Source organism: Gorilla gorilla, chromosome 18 (assembly GCF_029281585.2).
Source record: "Gorilla gorilla gorilla isolate KB3781 chromosome 18, NHGRI_mGorGor1-v2.1_pri, whole genome shotgun sequence".
NCBI lineage: Eukaryota > Metazoa > Chordata > Mammalia > Primates > Hominidae > Gorilla > Gorilla gorilla.
Window position 1 is genome coordinate 33,215,254 of NC_073242.2, and position 15,616 is coordinate 33,230,869.

General features: G+C 39.5%; 1 protein-coding gene across 1 annotated transcript in view; it reads right to left on the reverse strand.

The window, feature by feature from the left end:
• Positions 1 to 15,616, reverse strand: part of ERCC4 (ERCC excision repair 4, endonuclease catalytic subunit) — a 32,807-nt gene that overhangs the window by 7,078 nt on the left and 10,113 nt on the right. Inside the window, exons 5-10 of the mRNA XM_019012848.4 lie at positions 14,982 to 15,162; positions 13,588 to 13,716; positions 11,600 to 11,710; positions 9,552 to 10,149; positions 7,439 to 7,531; positions 457 to 569 (exon numbers count right to left, since the gene is read on the reverse strand). Coding sequence (XP_018868393.1) covers positions 457 to 569; positions 7,439 to 7,531; positions 9,552 to 10,149; positions 11,600 to 11,710; positions 13,588 to 13,716; positions 14,982 to 15,162 — 1,225 coding nt within the window. The remainder of the gene's footprint in view (positions 1 to 456; positions 570 to 7,438; positions 7,532 to 9,551; positions 10,150 to 11,599; positions 11,711 to 13,587; positions 13,717 to 14,981; positions 15,163 to 15,616) is intronic.

Below are 15,616 nucleotides of genomic sequence, written 5' to 3' on the forward strand. Positions count from 1 at the left end.
GAGGAGGAGTGTATGCACCCCACCTATGTATACAACTAAGGGGAGAGGCAGAGGAGGGAAGGAGAAACTTCCTTTAACTACTCTGAGTTAAACTGGCTTTTTAGGTTGAGATAAGAACTTAATCACCGTTTACCAAAGTTTATTTGCAAAAGTACATTCTGAGTCTCAACCAACCAAATATAAAGGAAATGCTGGAACATAACCCATTCTAAGCTGGGGTGCCTAAAACTCAACCTCACATGATTTGCAGATGACACAGTGCCTTCACTCTGGGGAGGACACATGGTTAGTGAATGGCAGAGCTGAGATTAGAGTAGGGAAGTACACATCCTCTCCTTGGCCCAACCCCCATTTTTAAGAGTTTGTTAATACAGACCAAGCCTTGGCAGAGTAACTCTGGAACTTCACAGCCCCCTTTGCAGGCAATGGAGGTGCCTGACAAAGTGCAGGACTCACCGGCTTTCCGAGTGTCAGTGGAAACATCTGCAGATGCTGTGCCTCTTACTAGGTCTAAGTTTGTTTCATCTCTGCCTTCTCTTTCTTCAGGGACAACCATGCTCGCTTTTTCCCTGTGGGAGAAAACATTGTCAACACTTTTGAAATGAATTTCAAAATTCTAGATTTTATTGTGTGTAAATTGTAGTATTGAAAATGATCTACATGATGATAGCAGTAAGAGAAAAACAAAAACAAAAACAAGGAATATATTAGAAGTAAATATGCCAAGACAAATGATGGGTAAAGGAAGTAGAAAAAGTTAGTAAAAAGTACCTTGGTCGGATACTACTTCTTGATTTTCCAGAGTAAAAAAAGCAGTTGTTTATTTTGACTTTATATTCAAATATTTAAGAAACAACACAAGCATGTCAAAAAATGCCACATGTAAAAAATGCCACCAAGAGATTCTTGAGACTGTTTGTAAGGTTAAAGTGTTATTGATGTTAAAATGTAAATCATTTATATTCAAACATTTTCAGGGTAATCATAAATGGGGTGGTTAAAAATCATTAAGAAACTAAAAAACATATATGATAGAATTTTGATGTTAAAAACTCCAGGTGGGAGGTCCCATTAAACACCCTGAGTTTTAAAGGAAAATCAAGATCAAGATTTTGAAATAGATATAAGAAATCAAATTTCTATCAGAGATTAAAACAAAAAATCAACAGCTCAGGTTATGCCTTGGGAGCAGCATTCATTACTCACTCATGCATTTATTGAAAAACATTTACGGAGTGTTCCTGTGTGGTGCTCTAGGTACTTTGGATATAATTGTGATCACGCAAGAATTCCTGTCTTCAAGGTGGCTCATATCTTATACGGTAGATCTAGAGGACAGTACAATCATAACTAAGATTCGCAATTTGGAACTACATCATGACAAGATCCTCAATAATCACAGAAAGAGTAAGCCAGGTTTGCGGTAGCCTTATTTTTCAAAATTGATAAAGTATGTTATAATTAATTCTGCCAGGTATGACAGAAAAGATGTATAAGATGAGTCTCTTCCCTCCTTGGGTTCACAACTGATGTCGAGGGAACAAAGCAAACATGAGAAGAAAAAAAAAAAACAACTGGAACTGAGGAACTGCGATAAAACAGACTAAGGTGAGGGGAACAGAAGAGGAACCATCAATGTTAATTAATTTCAACAAGGGTTAAAACAACCAAGATTTTCCCATTGATATGGTCTGGCTGGGTCCCCACCCAAATCTCATCTTGAATTAATAGTTCCGATAATCCCCATGTGTCCTGGAAGGGACCCGGTGGGAAGTGATTGAGTCATGGGGGTGCTTTCCCCCATGTTATTCTCATGATAGCGAGTGAGTTCTCACGAGATCTGATGGTTTTACAAGTGTCTGGCATTTGTCCTGCTGGCACTCATTCTCTCTCCTGCTGCCATGTGAAGAAGGACAAGTTTGCTTCCCCTTCTGCCATGATTGTAAGTTTCCCAAGGCCTCCCCAGCCATGTGAAACTTGTGAATCAACTAAACCTCTTTTCTTTATAAATTACCAAGTCTGGGGTATTTCTTCATAGCAGTATGAAAATGGACTAATACACTCATTAGAGGAAATGAAATCAGAGGGTTCAATTCTTCAACCACTCTGGATAAATATTTTAGAGCAGGGTATCGCTAGAAGATACTACTAAAGAACAGAAATTGTAATTTAAAATTTTATACTATTTGAAACAACCTATAAATGCAAATATATTATTAGTACAAATTTTATAACTAGATCACAAGGGGGCAGACGATGGTTTCAGTTCCATGTTTTTCTCATTATTCTCAATACCAGACTCAAGCGCTACCTGCTGAAAAGCCCTCTGCAATGGCAATGGCTCTGGCTGCCACTCATTACCACTCATTCTCTCTATTGCACTCTGGTTAGGACAAAGGGCAGACCATTCAAAAAAATTACTGCTCTTCTATTTTTCCTTAACATTCATTTGGTATTATTATGTTGTGTCCCCCACTTTGTTTCTACTTGTTACACTGGCTAAGCTGTATATCACTCATGGGATCATCCCAATTTCCTGATTAATTTATAGTCTGTATAATCTTAAGGGGTTAGAGTACAGATTCCGGTTCCAAAGTGTGTGGATCTGAAACCATTTACTGGCCACGTGACCTTAGGCAAGTCATTTCATGGCTCTGTACTTCAACTTCTTTATTGGTAAAATGAGGATAATAATTTAAAAACTTACCTCAAAAGACTGTCATGAGGATTACATAACATATGCAAGGTGCTCAGAACAGTGCCTGGCACCTAGTAAGCACTATATAAATGTTAGGTGTTATTATTACTGTACTTTTCTTATAACGTGGTAATCTCTTCATCTAATTATCCATGATTATACTAAAAAACTGAAGATTTGCTTTCAAATAATTCCACAATTGTTTCCATTAATAGCTACAGAAAACAGCTAGTTTACCACTAAATGTTATAACTTAACTACAAGTCGAATGTGAGAAAAAATATATTCGAGATGAAACCTGGACTATGAAGAAAATAAGCCTTCCTAACCAGTAATTCAGTTTAACAGAAATGTATCGTAATTATAAACAGCCAGTCTCTTGCTTTCAACATGTGGCATAATTATCCAAGTTCCCCTATGTGACAGACACAAAACAATTAAAAAATTCAGATTCCTATTTCTGCTTAAAGCACTAAGCTTTCCTATGTTTGCTTTAGTATCTTCAATGGTATTTTTATTAAAATTTATTTTATTTTAATTTTTAAACAAATTGAGATGGGTTCTCACATGTTGCCCAAGGTGGTCTTGAGCTCCTGGGCTCAAGTGATCCTCTCGCCTTGGCCTTCCAAGGTGTTGGGATTACGGGCGTGAGCCACTGCACCCAGTCTTCAATGTTATTTGAATACCGTGTACAACATAATCCTATGGCAACATAGGAAAGTAGTACTGAACTAGAAGTCTCTTCCAATGGGCATTTACTTAAGCCCTCATGCTAGCCCATTTTGCGATCATATTTTCAAAAAGTAAAATTTCAAATAATCTTACCCTTTCCTTTGAAAAGCAGTGACCTCCTCAAAGCTATGTATACTGAGGATGTTATTACTAAGTTTTCTACCCAGGGAGCATTTTACGTCCCTGGGTAGAAATAAAATTATTATGATATTTAGCAGTGTAATCTTTTCCTCTTTATCTGTTATCTATAATCTACAGATCTTTAATCCAGCTAAACAATCCTTTCACTGTCAGTTCACCTGATTTGTTCCTTTCTGGTTATTTTAAAGAGCCACAACTGCTTTTGTTCTTACAACATCACCCATGGAGGTCTTGGTAAAAGCACATTGTCTCACCTTCATATTAAATTTTTCTCTCAGGTACACAGTGCAAATGTTTTTTGAACAATGCACCTCAAATATGTTTTTGCTTTGCAAAAGAAGCACCTCTCAAATTTCCCAAGTTTCCTGGGAAAGTAAGTATCTTAAGATTCTAAACAGTGCAACTATCTGACTGACTGCTGGGTAAAATGGGAAGATCTTATTTATGACAAGTAGACAATCATCATTGAAAGCATTAAAAATTATGCCAGATAATAGATAAAATTATGTTAAAACCTGGTGCAGAAATTTTTCTATGGATTGAAATGTGGGAGAGAGTCCATGATCCAGGTTCTGCTGAGTGAGGTTTTCCAGTATGTATAAGGCTAATCCACATCTTGTCACTGAGTCCTTTGATGTGTAGAAGCAGGTGCATAAATCAGGAATGGCATGGGATCTGGTACCTTACTACTATCTACTAAAAGTGCTCTTTTCTAGATTAGATTCCCTGATGCACTGGAGAAGAGGCAGCTGCATGAAGACAGGCGAAGCAAGAAACTCACCTACTCAGGTGCTGTCTTCCTCTCACTCTATCAGGCTCCTCTGGCTCTAACACTGTGCAGGAAAGGATTAACTAAGCAGGCCTGGGCTGCTCAAACTCTGCATGTTTCCAAGAAAGGCTTCTCTCCTTAACACTGGCTCTTGGTCAGCTCCTGGGAGATGAGCTCTGAGCCCCTGGAGTATTCTCCCTGATAAGGTTTTTATATGCCTGAGGCCTTGGGTCACAATGTGCCAGCTGGATCAGATAGTTTATGCTGATGATGTGATTTATGGTAAATGTCTGTTGCTGCTTTGGGGGCTGGAGTCTGAGGAGCTATAGCCAGCCATGGAGGTACTCTGTGTCTATGTGACTCAGCTCAGTAAAAATGTGGGGATTCAAGGCTCAGGTGAGTTTCCCTGTTGACAACACTTTGCATGTGTGGTCACACACTGCTGCTGGGAGGACTCAGCACATCCATGTGACTCCACTGGGAGAGGACACCTGGAAGCTTAGGCCTGGTTTTACCTGGACTTTGCCCCATGTGCCTTTTCCCTTTGCTGATTTTAATCTTTTTTTTCTTTTTTTTTTTTGAGACGGGGGTCACTCGGTTGCCCAGGCTGGAGTGCAGTGGCACGATCTAAGCTCACTGCAACCTCCACCTCCTGGGGTTTGAGTGATTCTCCCACCTTAGCCTCCCGGGTAGCTGGGATTACAGGCATGCGCCACCACTCCTGGCTAATTTTTGCATTTTTAGTAGAGGCAGGGTTTCACCATGTTGGCCAGGCTGGTCGTGAACTCCTGACTTCAAGTGATCCGCCCACCTTGGCCTCCCAAAAGTGCTGGGATTACAGGCGTGAGCCACTGCATCCAGTCTTAATCTGTATCCTTTTGCTGGAAGAAACTGTATTGCGAGTATAACAGCTTTTCTGACTCATGTGAGTTCTTCCAGTGAATCATCGAGCCTGAGGATGATCTTGGGGAACCCTGACATGAACACTGAAAACCCAATCTGAGTATTTTAGCTCTGTGCACTCATTTCTATCTAGGTGACAATTATTTTAATGAGCGAAAACTTGGGCAAAGGCTGTTCTAAAAAGAGTGAAGGAATGGTCAGGAGGTACTGGCCCACATCCAGTATCACCAATTCTTTGATTCTATCTCCCAAATCTCTCTCACATCTGTCTTCTTTCCTCCATTAACCTAATCTTGGCTACCACCTTCTCTCATCAGACTGCACTAGCATTCTGACTGGTTTCCACACTCACTCACTCCTCAGCTTGATGCCAGAGAAAGCCTTTACAAACATACTTAAGTCCCTTTCCTACTAAGAATGCTTCAGTGCGGTCTTACTGCCCGGGAAGCCCTAAATCCTTTACAGGGCCTCTTGTACCTGGGAGCCTTCATACGCGCCTTTGTTCAACATAACCCCCTTTCCACCCCATCTGCCTAGTATCAGCTTGAATATCATTTCCTCAGGGAAGCGGCTCCCGATCAGCTTATGGTCTGGGTGAGGTCTTTGATGTACTCTCCTATTACACCCTCTTCTTTTACCTTTGCAGCCAGCGGTGCTCTGTATACCTCTACTTATTACAATATTTATAATAATTTAATGTCTGTCTTTTCCACTAAAGGGTAAGTTCCAGGAGGGCAGAGGCTTTTTCTGCACCACTTGTAACCTCAGCACTTTAATATTAGCACAGGGCCTGGCACATACCAGATGCTTAATAAATATCTGTTTACTCTTCGAGCCTTGTGGCGTGAAAGCCTAGAAGACAAAGAGTAAGACAGAGAGGAGCAAAGAGCCTGGAACAAGAGGCGGCTGGTACAATGCCTGGTCTGTTATAACACGATTTCTGAACTAGGTTTCTGAAAAATATATACACCCACATATACGACATAAAAAATCCCATAGAGCACACTGGTAGGAAACATATTTTCATAGGCTGAGAGGACTGAGCCACACTTGTATGACTAGCAGCTGGATGAATCCATGGCCAAGGCATAACACCATTGGAGAGGATGTGAAGGGAAAAGAGGGGACCGCCCATGCACCATGCTGACTCCCATCGTGGGACTCCATGCCACTGATTCAGCAAATACCCCCATTTCCAAGAATTCTTCTCCTGGGCTATCCAGGTTATATGTATATTTTGCACATACACTGAGAACCCGCAGCCACCACTGTAGAATGGTTATCCATTTTGAAATTCAGCCTAGGGTCCTGGCAGGTTGACTACTGCTAAAAATAATTTCTGCCCTCCATTGCCAATGTCTGAGGCTTGGAAGATTGGTCTGGCCCAGCCCACTCCGTCCAGGCCATGGTCTCTGCTGATCTAACTTTCTCTGGCTCAGCTCTGTGATGCCCCATCCAGCCCTTGCCCTGGCTTCTGAGGCCCTTAGAGATTATCTGGCCCATCTTCCCACACCAGGCTGCAATCTTCTTGACAATATCCCTGGTAGGTGGTTATCAGATTTATCGAATGCCTTCAGGGCAAGAGGTAGCCAACCAGTTTGTGAACATCTCACCATTTTCCTTTGGTAAAATGGAAGGGCATTTTCTACTTGGATTTGGAATAGTACCAGATACTCATTCTTAAAAACATACACGTGTATGTCCAGACAAACAACACACTTCCTAAGAAATATTTTCCCAGAGTGATTCTATTGATGGTGATCATAATTGGCTGTGTTGTAAAAGCATTTCCCAATAAACGGTAAAGCAGCCATCCACCCACGGACATATTGTGCATAAGGCAGGGAGGAGGGAGATTTACTAATGTATTTCTTAGAAAAGCAGTATTTTAGCTATATTTCTCGTGTTTTATCATACTGCTTCATAAACAGAAAAGCAGTTGTCTTTGTCACATTTCTAATATTCTATTAAACCACTGAAAAGCAACTGGAGATGAAGGAAGAGACGGGGAAGAGAAAAAGGAAGTATGTGCTGAGGTCTACACTGGAGGACAATTCAGACCACAGGTTTATCTCAATGTGATACTCTCCAACGTCTTCCTTGCCCTATCCTTCCTCAGCAGGACTATCCGATATTCCCCCATCCAGAGGTTTCCAATGTAGTTGGGGCTTTCATACTGATTTTCTATGTATTACCTTATGAGTTTTTCAAAAGCTTCCTTTTCTTTCCGCAAAGCAGTGAGATAGCGTTGTTCCTCAGTTGAACCTCCGTATATAAGAAAGTAAACCCTGCATGTTAAGACAGAACTTTTAGGTTGGAAAAACAGCATTTTTAATCCCTGAAAGGAACAGCAGAACATGTGAATTCAGCAACCTAGAGCGCTCAAATAATAAATATTTGACTAAGAATCAAAGGTTTCATTTATCACACACTAGCTCAAATTAAGCTGCCTAAACCCCACCTGTTAAAGGTCTCGTTACCACACAGGGCATTTTTTATTTTCTTTTGCCAAAAGGAAGAAAAGAGTTTAGGTAAACACTGAAATATAACTAGAGTGATAGAATAATTCTCTCCTCATAACTATAAACAAACAGAAAAAAACACAAATTTTAGAGGCTTCTCCAATTCTTTCTTTGCACCTCAGCCAAACAATCATTTAAAAAGTTGGACAGTAGTTATGAAAACCAGCCTATGAACGTTTAATTCATGTCTTAACAGAATACAGCGGTCACACATTTTATATAAATACACGGGCATGGAAGACATATGGATTACATCAGGCATCTCAAAGAATAATTTGATCTACTTTCTCTTAGAAAAGTCCTGGTTTTTAGGCTGGGCATGGTGGCTCACACCTGTAATCCCAGCACTTTGGGAGGCTGAGGTGGGAGGATCATTTGAGCTCAGAAGATCAGCCTGGGTAATATACTGAGACCCCATCTCTACAAAAAAAAAAAAAAAAAAAAATTAGTTGAGCATGGTGGCACATGCCTGTAGTCCCAGCCACTTGGGGCTGATGTGGGAGAATCACGTGAGTCAGGGAAAGGGGGAGGTGTTGAGGCTGCAGTGAGCCATGATTGCAACAGTGCACTCCAGTCTTGGCATCTGGGCAAGACACTGCCTCAAAGAAAAAAAAAAAGGAAAAAAAAAAAAAAAAGGCCTGCTTTTCCATCTTGTTTGTTGCTAAGAGAGCTGAATTAAGCACCTCCTCTGTCCCTTTGCTTCACCTTCAGTCAAAGCTATTTTCCTTTTTGAGCCTTGGTTTTTCTTTTAGCTGTTATCTTCCTAGATGATAATTCTTTGAAGTGTAAACAGAGAAAAGATCATTGGGTAATGAGTCAAGAGACTCAGCTCTCCCACGGATATGTCATGTGGCCAGGGCCAACTCAGTCACCATTTCTGGGCCTCAGTTTCCCGTTGATAGAGTAAGTAGTTGAACTCCCAGGTCCCTTCTGATTCTAACATTTTGCTCCCAAATATCACACTATTCTGTTCTCAGGCAAGAAAGAAGCTTGGTGTACATAAGCTATCTACAAAGTTGATCAACAGCACAGTACAAAAAATTTACCAGCCTATAATTATTTTACCAGCCTCATCTAATCTGTTCATCCTGCATTATTTCTGATCCAGCTCCTCCATTCATCTCTACTCTGAAAGGCTGTGTTAGTTAAAATGCTAGGGGAAGGTTTCTTTTGGCTCCGTTTTTGGTTCAGACTGAGTTCAGGATATTAATTTTGCTGTTTATTTCCCCTCAGATAATTGGAAAGCCAGAACACTATCTTCTTTGGGAGGCATCATTTTCTCATCTGATATTTCTGTAGATGTTTCATCTGATATATCTTGAAACTCAAGAAAACCTGGTACAGTAATTCCCCCAACACTTTAGTTTTATGTGGATGTAATTTAGAGTCATTTCTTAAAATTTGTAGGAAAGATATTTTAGAAGATTAAAATTAGCCGAGTCACAGTTATATTAACTTTTGTTAGAAATTAGAATATTATGCATTTCCCAGACTTTTTCAGATACAGTACCCCATACGATGCAAACCAATACCCAAAGAATAAAGGACAGAACGCACAGCAGCTCGTAACGAGAACAAGAGCAGTCCCCTTGGTTTGTTGTTCTGCTGTGATACTTGACATCCTTCCTATCCAACTTCCCAGATTCATCAGGAAGCAAAATAAGGTTTCATAAACATAAGCAGCATCGTAACGGATATTGAAGAAAACTAACATGCAACTGGTATAGTTTCTGGGTTAAATCCTAAAGAACTGTGCAACTGAAAGCTGTGATTCTTTATAACTTGCCTCAGAGGTTTCCCAGGCCTACTCGCCCTGTAAATTTCAAGCTGCCGAACAAAGGTTAGCTCTGCGTCATAAAGAACCACGTATCTTGGCTCCACTTCATGCAGTACCCTTGTCAGAGCATAGGGGTCGCTGCAACCCAGAAGCGGATGGATGATAGTGAGGGGTTCTTTCAGGATTCCGTAAGCAGCATCCGATGACAAATTTACATCAAATTCTTCATGCTTAATTTCTTCCGGGCAGCTTTCTGGGCTACTGCTTATTTCTCGACGATATCCTTCCTCGACATCTCCTTCCTCTTCCAGTTCTTCAGGTTTTCCTACCATTTGAGTTAAGGTCAACTTCCGTTTTTTCTTTTTGAGGGTTCTTTCTTTGGTAGAAGCCCGTTCTTTGTTTTGGGGGTCTTTAGGTCTTTTGTGAGATTTCCTAATTCTCTTTGAACTGTCTTCCTTCCTAAATTTCATCCAGACTTCTTCAGCTTTGCTATCCTTCTCAAAGGTTTTCCTGTAGAGCCTCAGTAAGAAGGCCTCCGCTCCAAGAGTGATATAGTCTCTCAGCTGGGAACATGTTCGGTCATCACTTGCACAAATCAGTACTTGACCTGAAAATAGAAAACAACATTATGTTACTATTACCTCACTTGTCCTCCTAGTTTCCCTGTGCCCCCTTATTCCTTCACCCGAAGGGAAGACATCTTACCCTTTGGTATTAAAGATCCACAATTTACAAACTATTTAAAAAGGGTCTTAGGTATTGATCAAACGCTTTCTCCTCTCTGGCAAGATTACTTAAGTCTTTTCAGTAAAGTTGAAGCCAGACTATTTAATCTTATGAAAGTACAACTGTGGTGTAAATGGGGCTTTAAAGAAGTTCTTTTTAATTAATATTTTTTTCCAGAGGATCTTATATATGCCTAAATTAATTCCAAATGGATTTTTCCTCTTTTGTGAATTGTGTTAGTCTCCTCTGCCAATTTAGACAATGTCTTCAGTTTGTACCGGCTCATTACGTATTGAAGTAATAGAAGAGTTGAGGCTTTTTTGGAAAGATACTTGGCTGAGGATATAAAACAGGAGGCCCATTAGTTTATTCCTTGGGGATTCCAGATTTAAAGCTTGGTGAATATGTGTAGAGATTAGCTCAATCTTTAAATAGAAGTCCTAAGAACCCAACTAGTGAAAAAACCTGCTTTCATGAATATACAATGATTCAACCTGGAGAAAATAACATCAAATGAACAGAAATAAGGTTGCCACTAGGATCTCAGTGTTCATTTGCCATTTATTTGTCTACATTTTATAGATAAAGTAGCAGGGTTTTAAAATAGAGACAACCATTGTGGAAGTCAGTGTGGCGATTTCTCAGGGATCTAGAACTGGAAATACCATTTGACCTAGCCATCCCATTACTGGGTATATACCCAAAGGACTATAAATCATGCTGCTATAAAGACACATGCACACGTATGTTTATTGCGGCATTATTCACAATAGCAAAGACTTGGAACCAACCCAAATGTCCAACAATGATAGACTGGATTAAGAAAATGTGGCACATATACACCATGGAATACTATGCAGCCATAAAAATGATGAGTTCATGTCCTTTGTAGGGACATGGATGAAATTGGAAACCATCATTCTCAGTAAACTATAGCAAGAACAAAAAACCAAACACCGCATATTCTCACTCATAGGTGGGAACTGAACAATGAGATCACATGGACACAGGAAGGGGAATATCACACTTTGGGGACTGTTGTGGGGTGGGGGGAGTGGGGAGGGATAGCACTGGGAGATATACCTAATGCTAGATGACGAGTTAGTGGGTGCAGTGTACCAGCATGGCACATGTATACATATGTAACTAACCTGCACAATGTGCACATGTATCTTAAAACTTAAAGTACAATAAAAAAAAATAAAATAAAATAGAGACAGGGTTTCACCATGTTGGTCAGGCTAGTCTTGAACTACTTTTAAAGAGCTAATTAAATCAGGACTCATTTGATAGATTTTGGAAACAAATGGTTTCATCTCCTTTTTTCCTACCTGGACCACCAAGAGCTTCACTCTCCTTATTTTCTGCCTCAATTTCTTTTAATACTTCAGTCAGTGCCTCCCACTTAGGGTTGCTTTCTAGGACCAGTTCCTTTTTTGTTTCTGTAGAGAAATAAAAATATCTCATTCTATGTGATAATATTTACCCATAAAGTCTTCCAAAGGCTTTTAAAACAACAGATAACACGAGCATCAGTACATATGCCCATTTATTTAAGCTTTCTTTATAATGTTAGATGGAATCTGCTTTCCTGAAAAAGATCTACTTAAGGTGTAAATGAAAGATACTTCAAACCATTAATATGGCTTTCAAAATGCCTTGGTAGAAAGTTACATGCATGGTCACTAATGAGAGACCCTTCTGTGTTAGTTGTTTCTGTGACACTATATATAAGCAGCTATACAAAACAAAGGCATCGGTACACAATGACAGTATTTATTATTTCTAAAATCCCCATGACTCTCATAATCCTGAACATGGATAAAAGTAGACAACAATTAAATTTTTTGTTCCTATATGCATTCAAACACAAACACATCAATAATATATTCAATTAAGTTTTCTTTAAAAAGGTTTTTTTTTAAGACGAAGTTTCACTCTTACTGCCCAGGCTGGAGGCAATGGCATGATCTCGGCTCGTTGCAACTTCTGCCTCCTGAGTTCAAGCAAGTCTCCTGCCTCAGCCTCCCAAGTAGCTGGGATTACAGGCATGTGCCACCACTCCTGGCTAATTTTGTATTTTTAGTAGAGAGAGGATTTCACCATGTTGGTCAGGCTAGTCTCGAACTCCTGACCTCAGGTGATCCACCTGCCTTGGCTTCCCAAAGTACTGGGATTACAGGCATGAGCCACCGCACCCGGCCTCAGTTAAGTTTTGAAACAGACCTTTAAACTAGGCAGAAAGCAGGCATTAACCCTATCCCATGCCTTAAAAAACTAGTGATATTTACGGTATCACTAGATAGATGCTGGAATAAAACCCATATTTGCCTCATTCTAGTATATTTATGTTGCTTAAAAATTAAAAAGGATATTCAAATATTCCATCCTGACTTTATTTATTAGTTTTGAGACACAGTTGTACTCTGTCACCCAGGCTGGAGTATAGTGGTGTGATCATATCTTGGTGTAACCTTGAACTCCTGGGCTCACCTTAGCCTCTCAAGTAGCTGAGATAATAAGTGCACATCACCTCGCCAGGCTACTTTAAAAGTTTTTTTTTTTGAGATGGAGTCTCACTCTGTTGCCTAGGCTGGAGTGCAGTAGTGTGATCTCAGCTCACTGCAACCTCCGCCTCCTGGGTTCAAGTGATTCTCCTGTCTCAGCCTCCTGAGTAGCTGGGATTACAGGTGCCCGCCACCACGCCTGGCTAATTTTTGGTATTTTTAATAGAGACGGGGTTTCACCATATTGGCCAGGCTGGTCTCAAACTCCTGACCTCAGGTGATCGGCCTGCCTCAGCCTCCCAAAGTGCTGGAATTACAGACGTGAGCCACTGAGCCCAGCCTTAAAATTTTTTTTGTAGAGATGGAGTCTTGCTTTGTTGCCCAGGATGGTCTTGAACTCCTGGGCTCAAGCAATCCTCCTGCCTCGGCCTCCCAAAGGGCTGGGATTATAGGCGTGTGCCACCATGCCCCAACCTCATTCTGACTCAAAAATAATAATTCCTTTGAAGTTTAAAAAAATCAATATATAGTTCCTCATGTAGCATACTTTTGATCAATATTTGACATCTGTTATTTGGAACCCCTGGGCAATAGACTGCAAGACTTGCCATGCTGTATACTTCGACATACATTACACATATACTTTACATATATACTTTCAACATACATGTTACATATAACAAACATACATACATTTATCTTCAAGGAACACACTTTTCACATGGCCAAAGAAGACTTTAAATTGCACTTTAAATTTCCATACCAAATACCGAAATAAAAAACACATTTAAAGACTTAGCCCTACAAGATACCTTGCCCTTCTTTAATTTCCATTTTTTCAGATACTTTTTCTTTTTTACTCATTTTGGCATCTGGAAGATGATAAACCCTTGCTCGAGCATTTATAAACATCGAGGTGCTGGAGTCAAGAAACAGCCAACCTAATATGAAAAGTTAAAAGAAAAAGTGCCATCAATTTATGGTTAATTTAAAACAGTCTCTGATGGTCACATGACCTACATATGTAACTGGCTGTCATCCCGTCTTCCTACCAACCACACCTCCTCCCACTACTGTGATCTGTCGCTGTTCAGCTAGACCAGTGGTTTTCTGGGTGTGGTCCACGAACTCCCAGGGGTCCCCAAGATGTTTTCAGGGCTATGTGATGTCAAAACTTTTCTCGTAACAATACTATGACATTATTTGACTTTTTTCACTGTGTTGACATTTCCAGTGATGGTGTAAAAGCAAGTTATTTTAATATTTGCAATGTTGTTAATAGGAATTTGCTGTTATTTAAGAATAAAATTGGAGGTCATTTAAAACATAGCTTCTTTGGTTTACTGGAAAGTAATAATTTATAGTAAAATATGTGGATTGGCATATAAGCATCACTGACTTTTGCAGTTATATAGTAAGTGGTTATCTCTTATTTTAACTATAATCAAGAGGAAAATAAATAACATTTTTTACTTTGAAATGACAACATTTGGGTATCTACAGGTAGAAGAGTTTTACATAAGAATGCTCCATAATTGTACATGCTGGTGCCATAGCATGAACCAAGGCAGTGCCATGAAAGTGTACTGGCATTCAACACATTCTTTACTGTCATGCTTCTGCAGTTCATCACTTAAGAATGTCCCTAAAGAAGCATCAGAATTATTAACTGTATTAAATCTTGACCCCAGGGGTTCACGGACCACACTTTGAAAACCGCTGGTCTGGTCAAACAGTGACAGAGGCCAAAACAGTGGTAGCCAAACGAGATGGTGGCCAGCTGTATATGTATATTTCCCTACAAATCTCTTCTGCTCTTCAGTCTTTGGCACTCGAGCTGATGGAAACCCCATACTCCCTTGCTTTTGCTTTGAGGAAAATGAATTTTAAGTTCTTAACAACTAAACTTCCAGAACACAACCTATTTCTAAGTTGAGGACTGCCTGTACTACACACAGTCTTTTCTAGAAATAAAATTGCCCGGAACGGATATGAATATTTATTATTATACAGAACAGACGTTAAGTAGGCGGAAACATTAGCTATCAATAAAACCTACATCTTTGTGCTATGAACATAAAACATAATTTGAAATCTCAGTATAACATATAGTTGAATATAGCACTTTTCACACTTGATTCCCCCTAAAACCTAACACTTTATTCAAATCAGCTCTTAGAATATTATTAGTATTTTAATCTCCCACCTGAATTCTGACCAAAAGCTTTTTCCGTTGCTCTCAGAGATTCCAGAAGATTAAGAAATGTGACACAATCATACTGAGAGAGATACTGCAGCAAAGTTCGTAGTATCTTCAAATCCTGAACTAAGGATTTAGTCTTCGCTCCAAGCTGGTGCCACAAAGGATCCAGATAATGGCGGATTGTCTAAAACAAGAATAAAATTTGGTATTGCTAAAATATGTTAAGTATAGTTATTCTTAATACAAATCATACTTTCAAAAGGATTATTTCCTGTGTATCTAAAAATGGTTAAAATGGTAAATTTTATGTCATATATATTTTACTACAATAAAAAAACTGCAAACATTATTCAAGGAAGTGGCTAGAACATTTCAGTTAATAAAATTCTAATAATAATGTTTACATTTTCAAATATAGAAGAATGTCTTACTGCTAGAATCTTTATGATCAGATAGAGTCAATCTATCATCCAAATATATATTACTGTCAGGAGAGAAAAGACCTTATAAACATCAGATAATCAATTATTTGTTTTTATGAACAGAATCTAAGCATGTAGCTCAGATATGTTCAATTCCTGCCAAGTTTGACTCTGACTATCCTGGATGGATAAAGACATGGGATCCAAATGGACCAA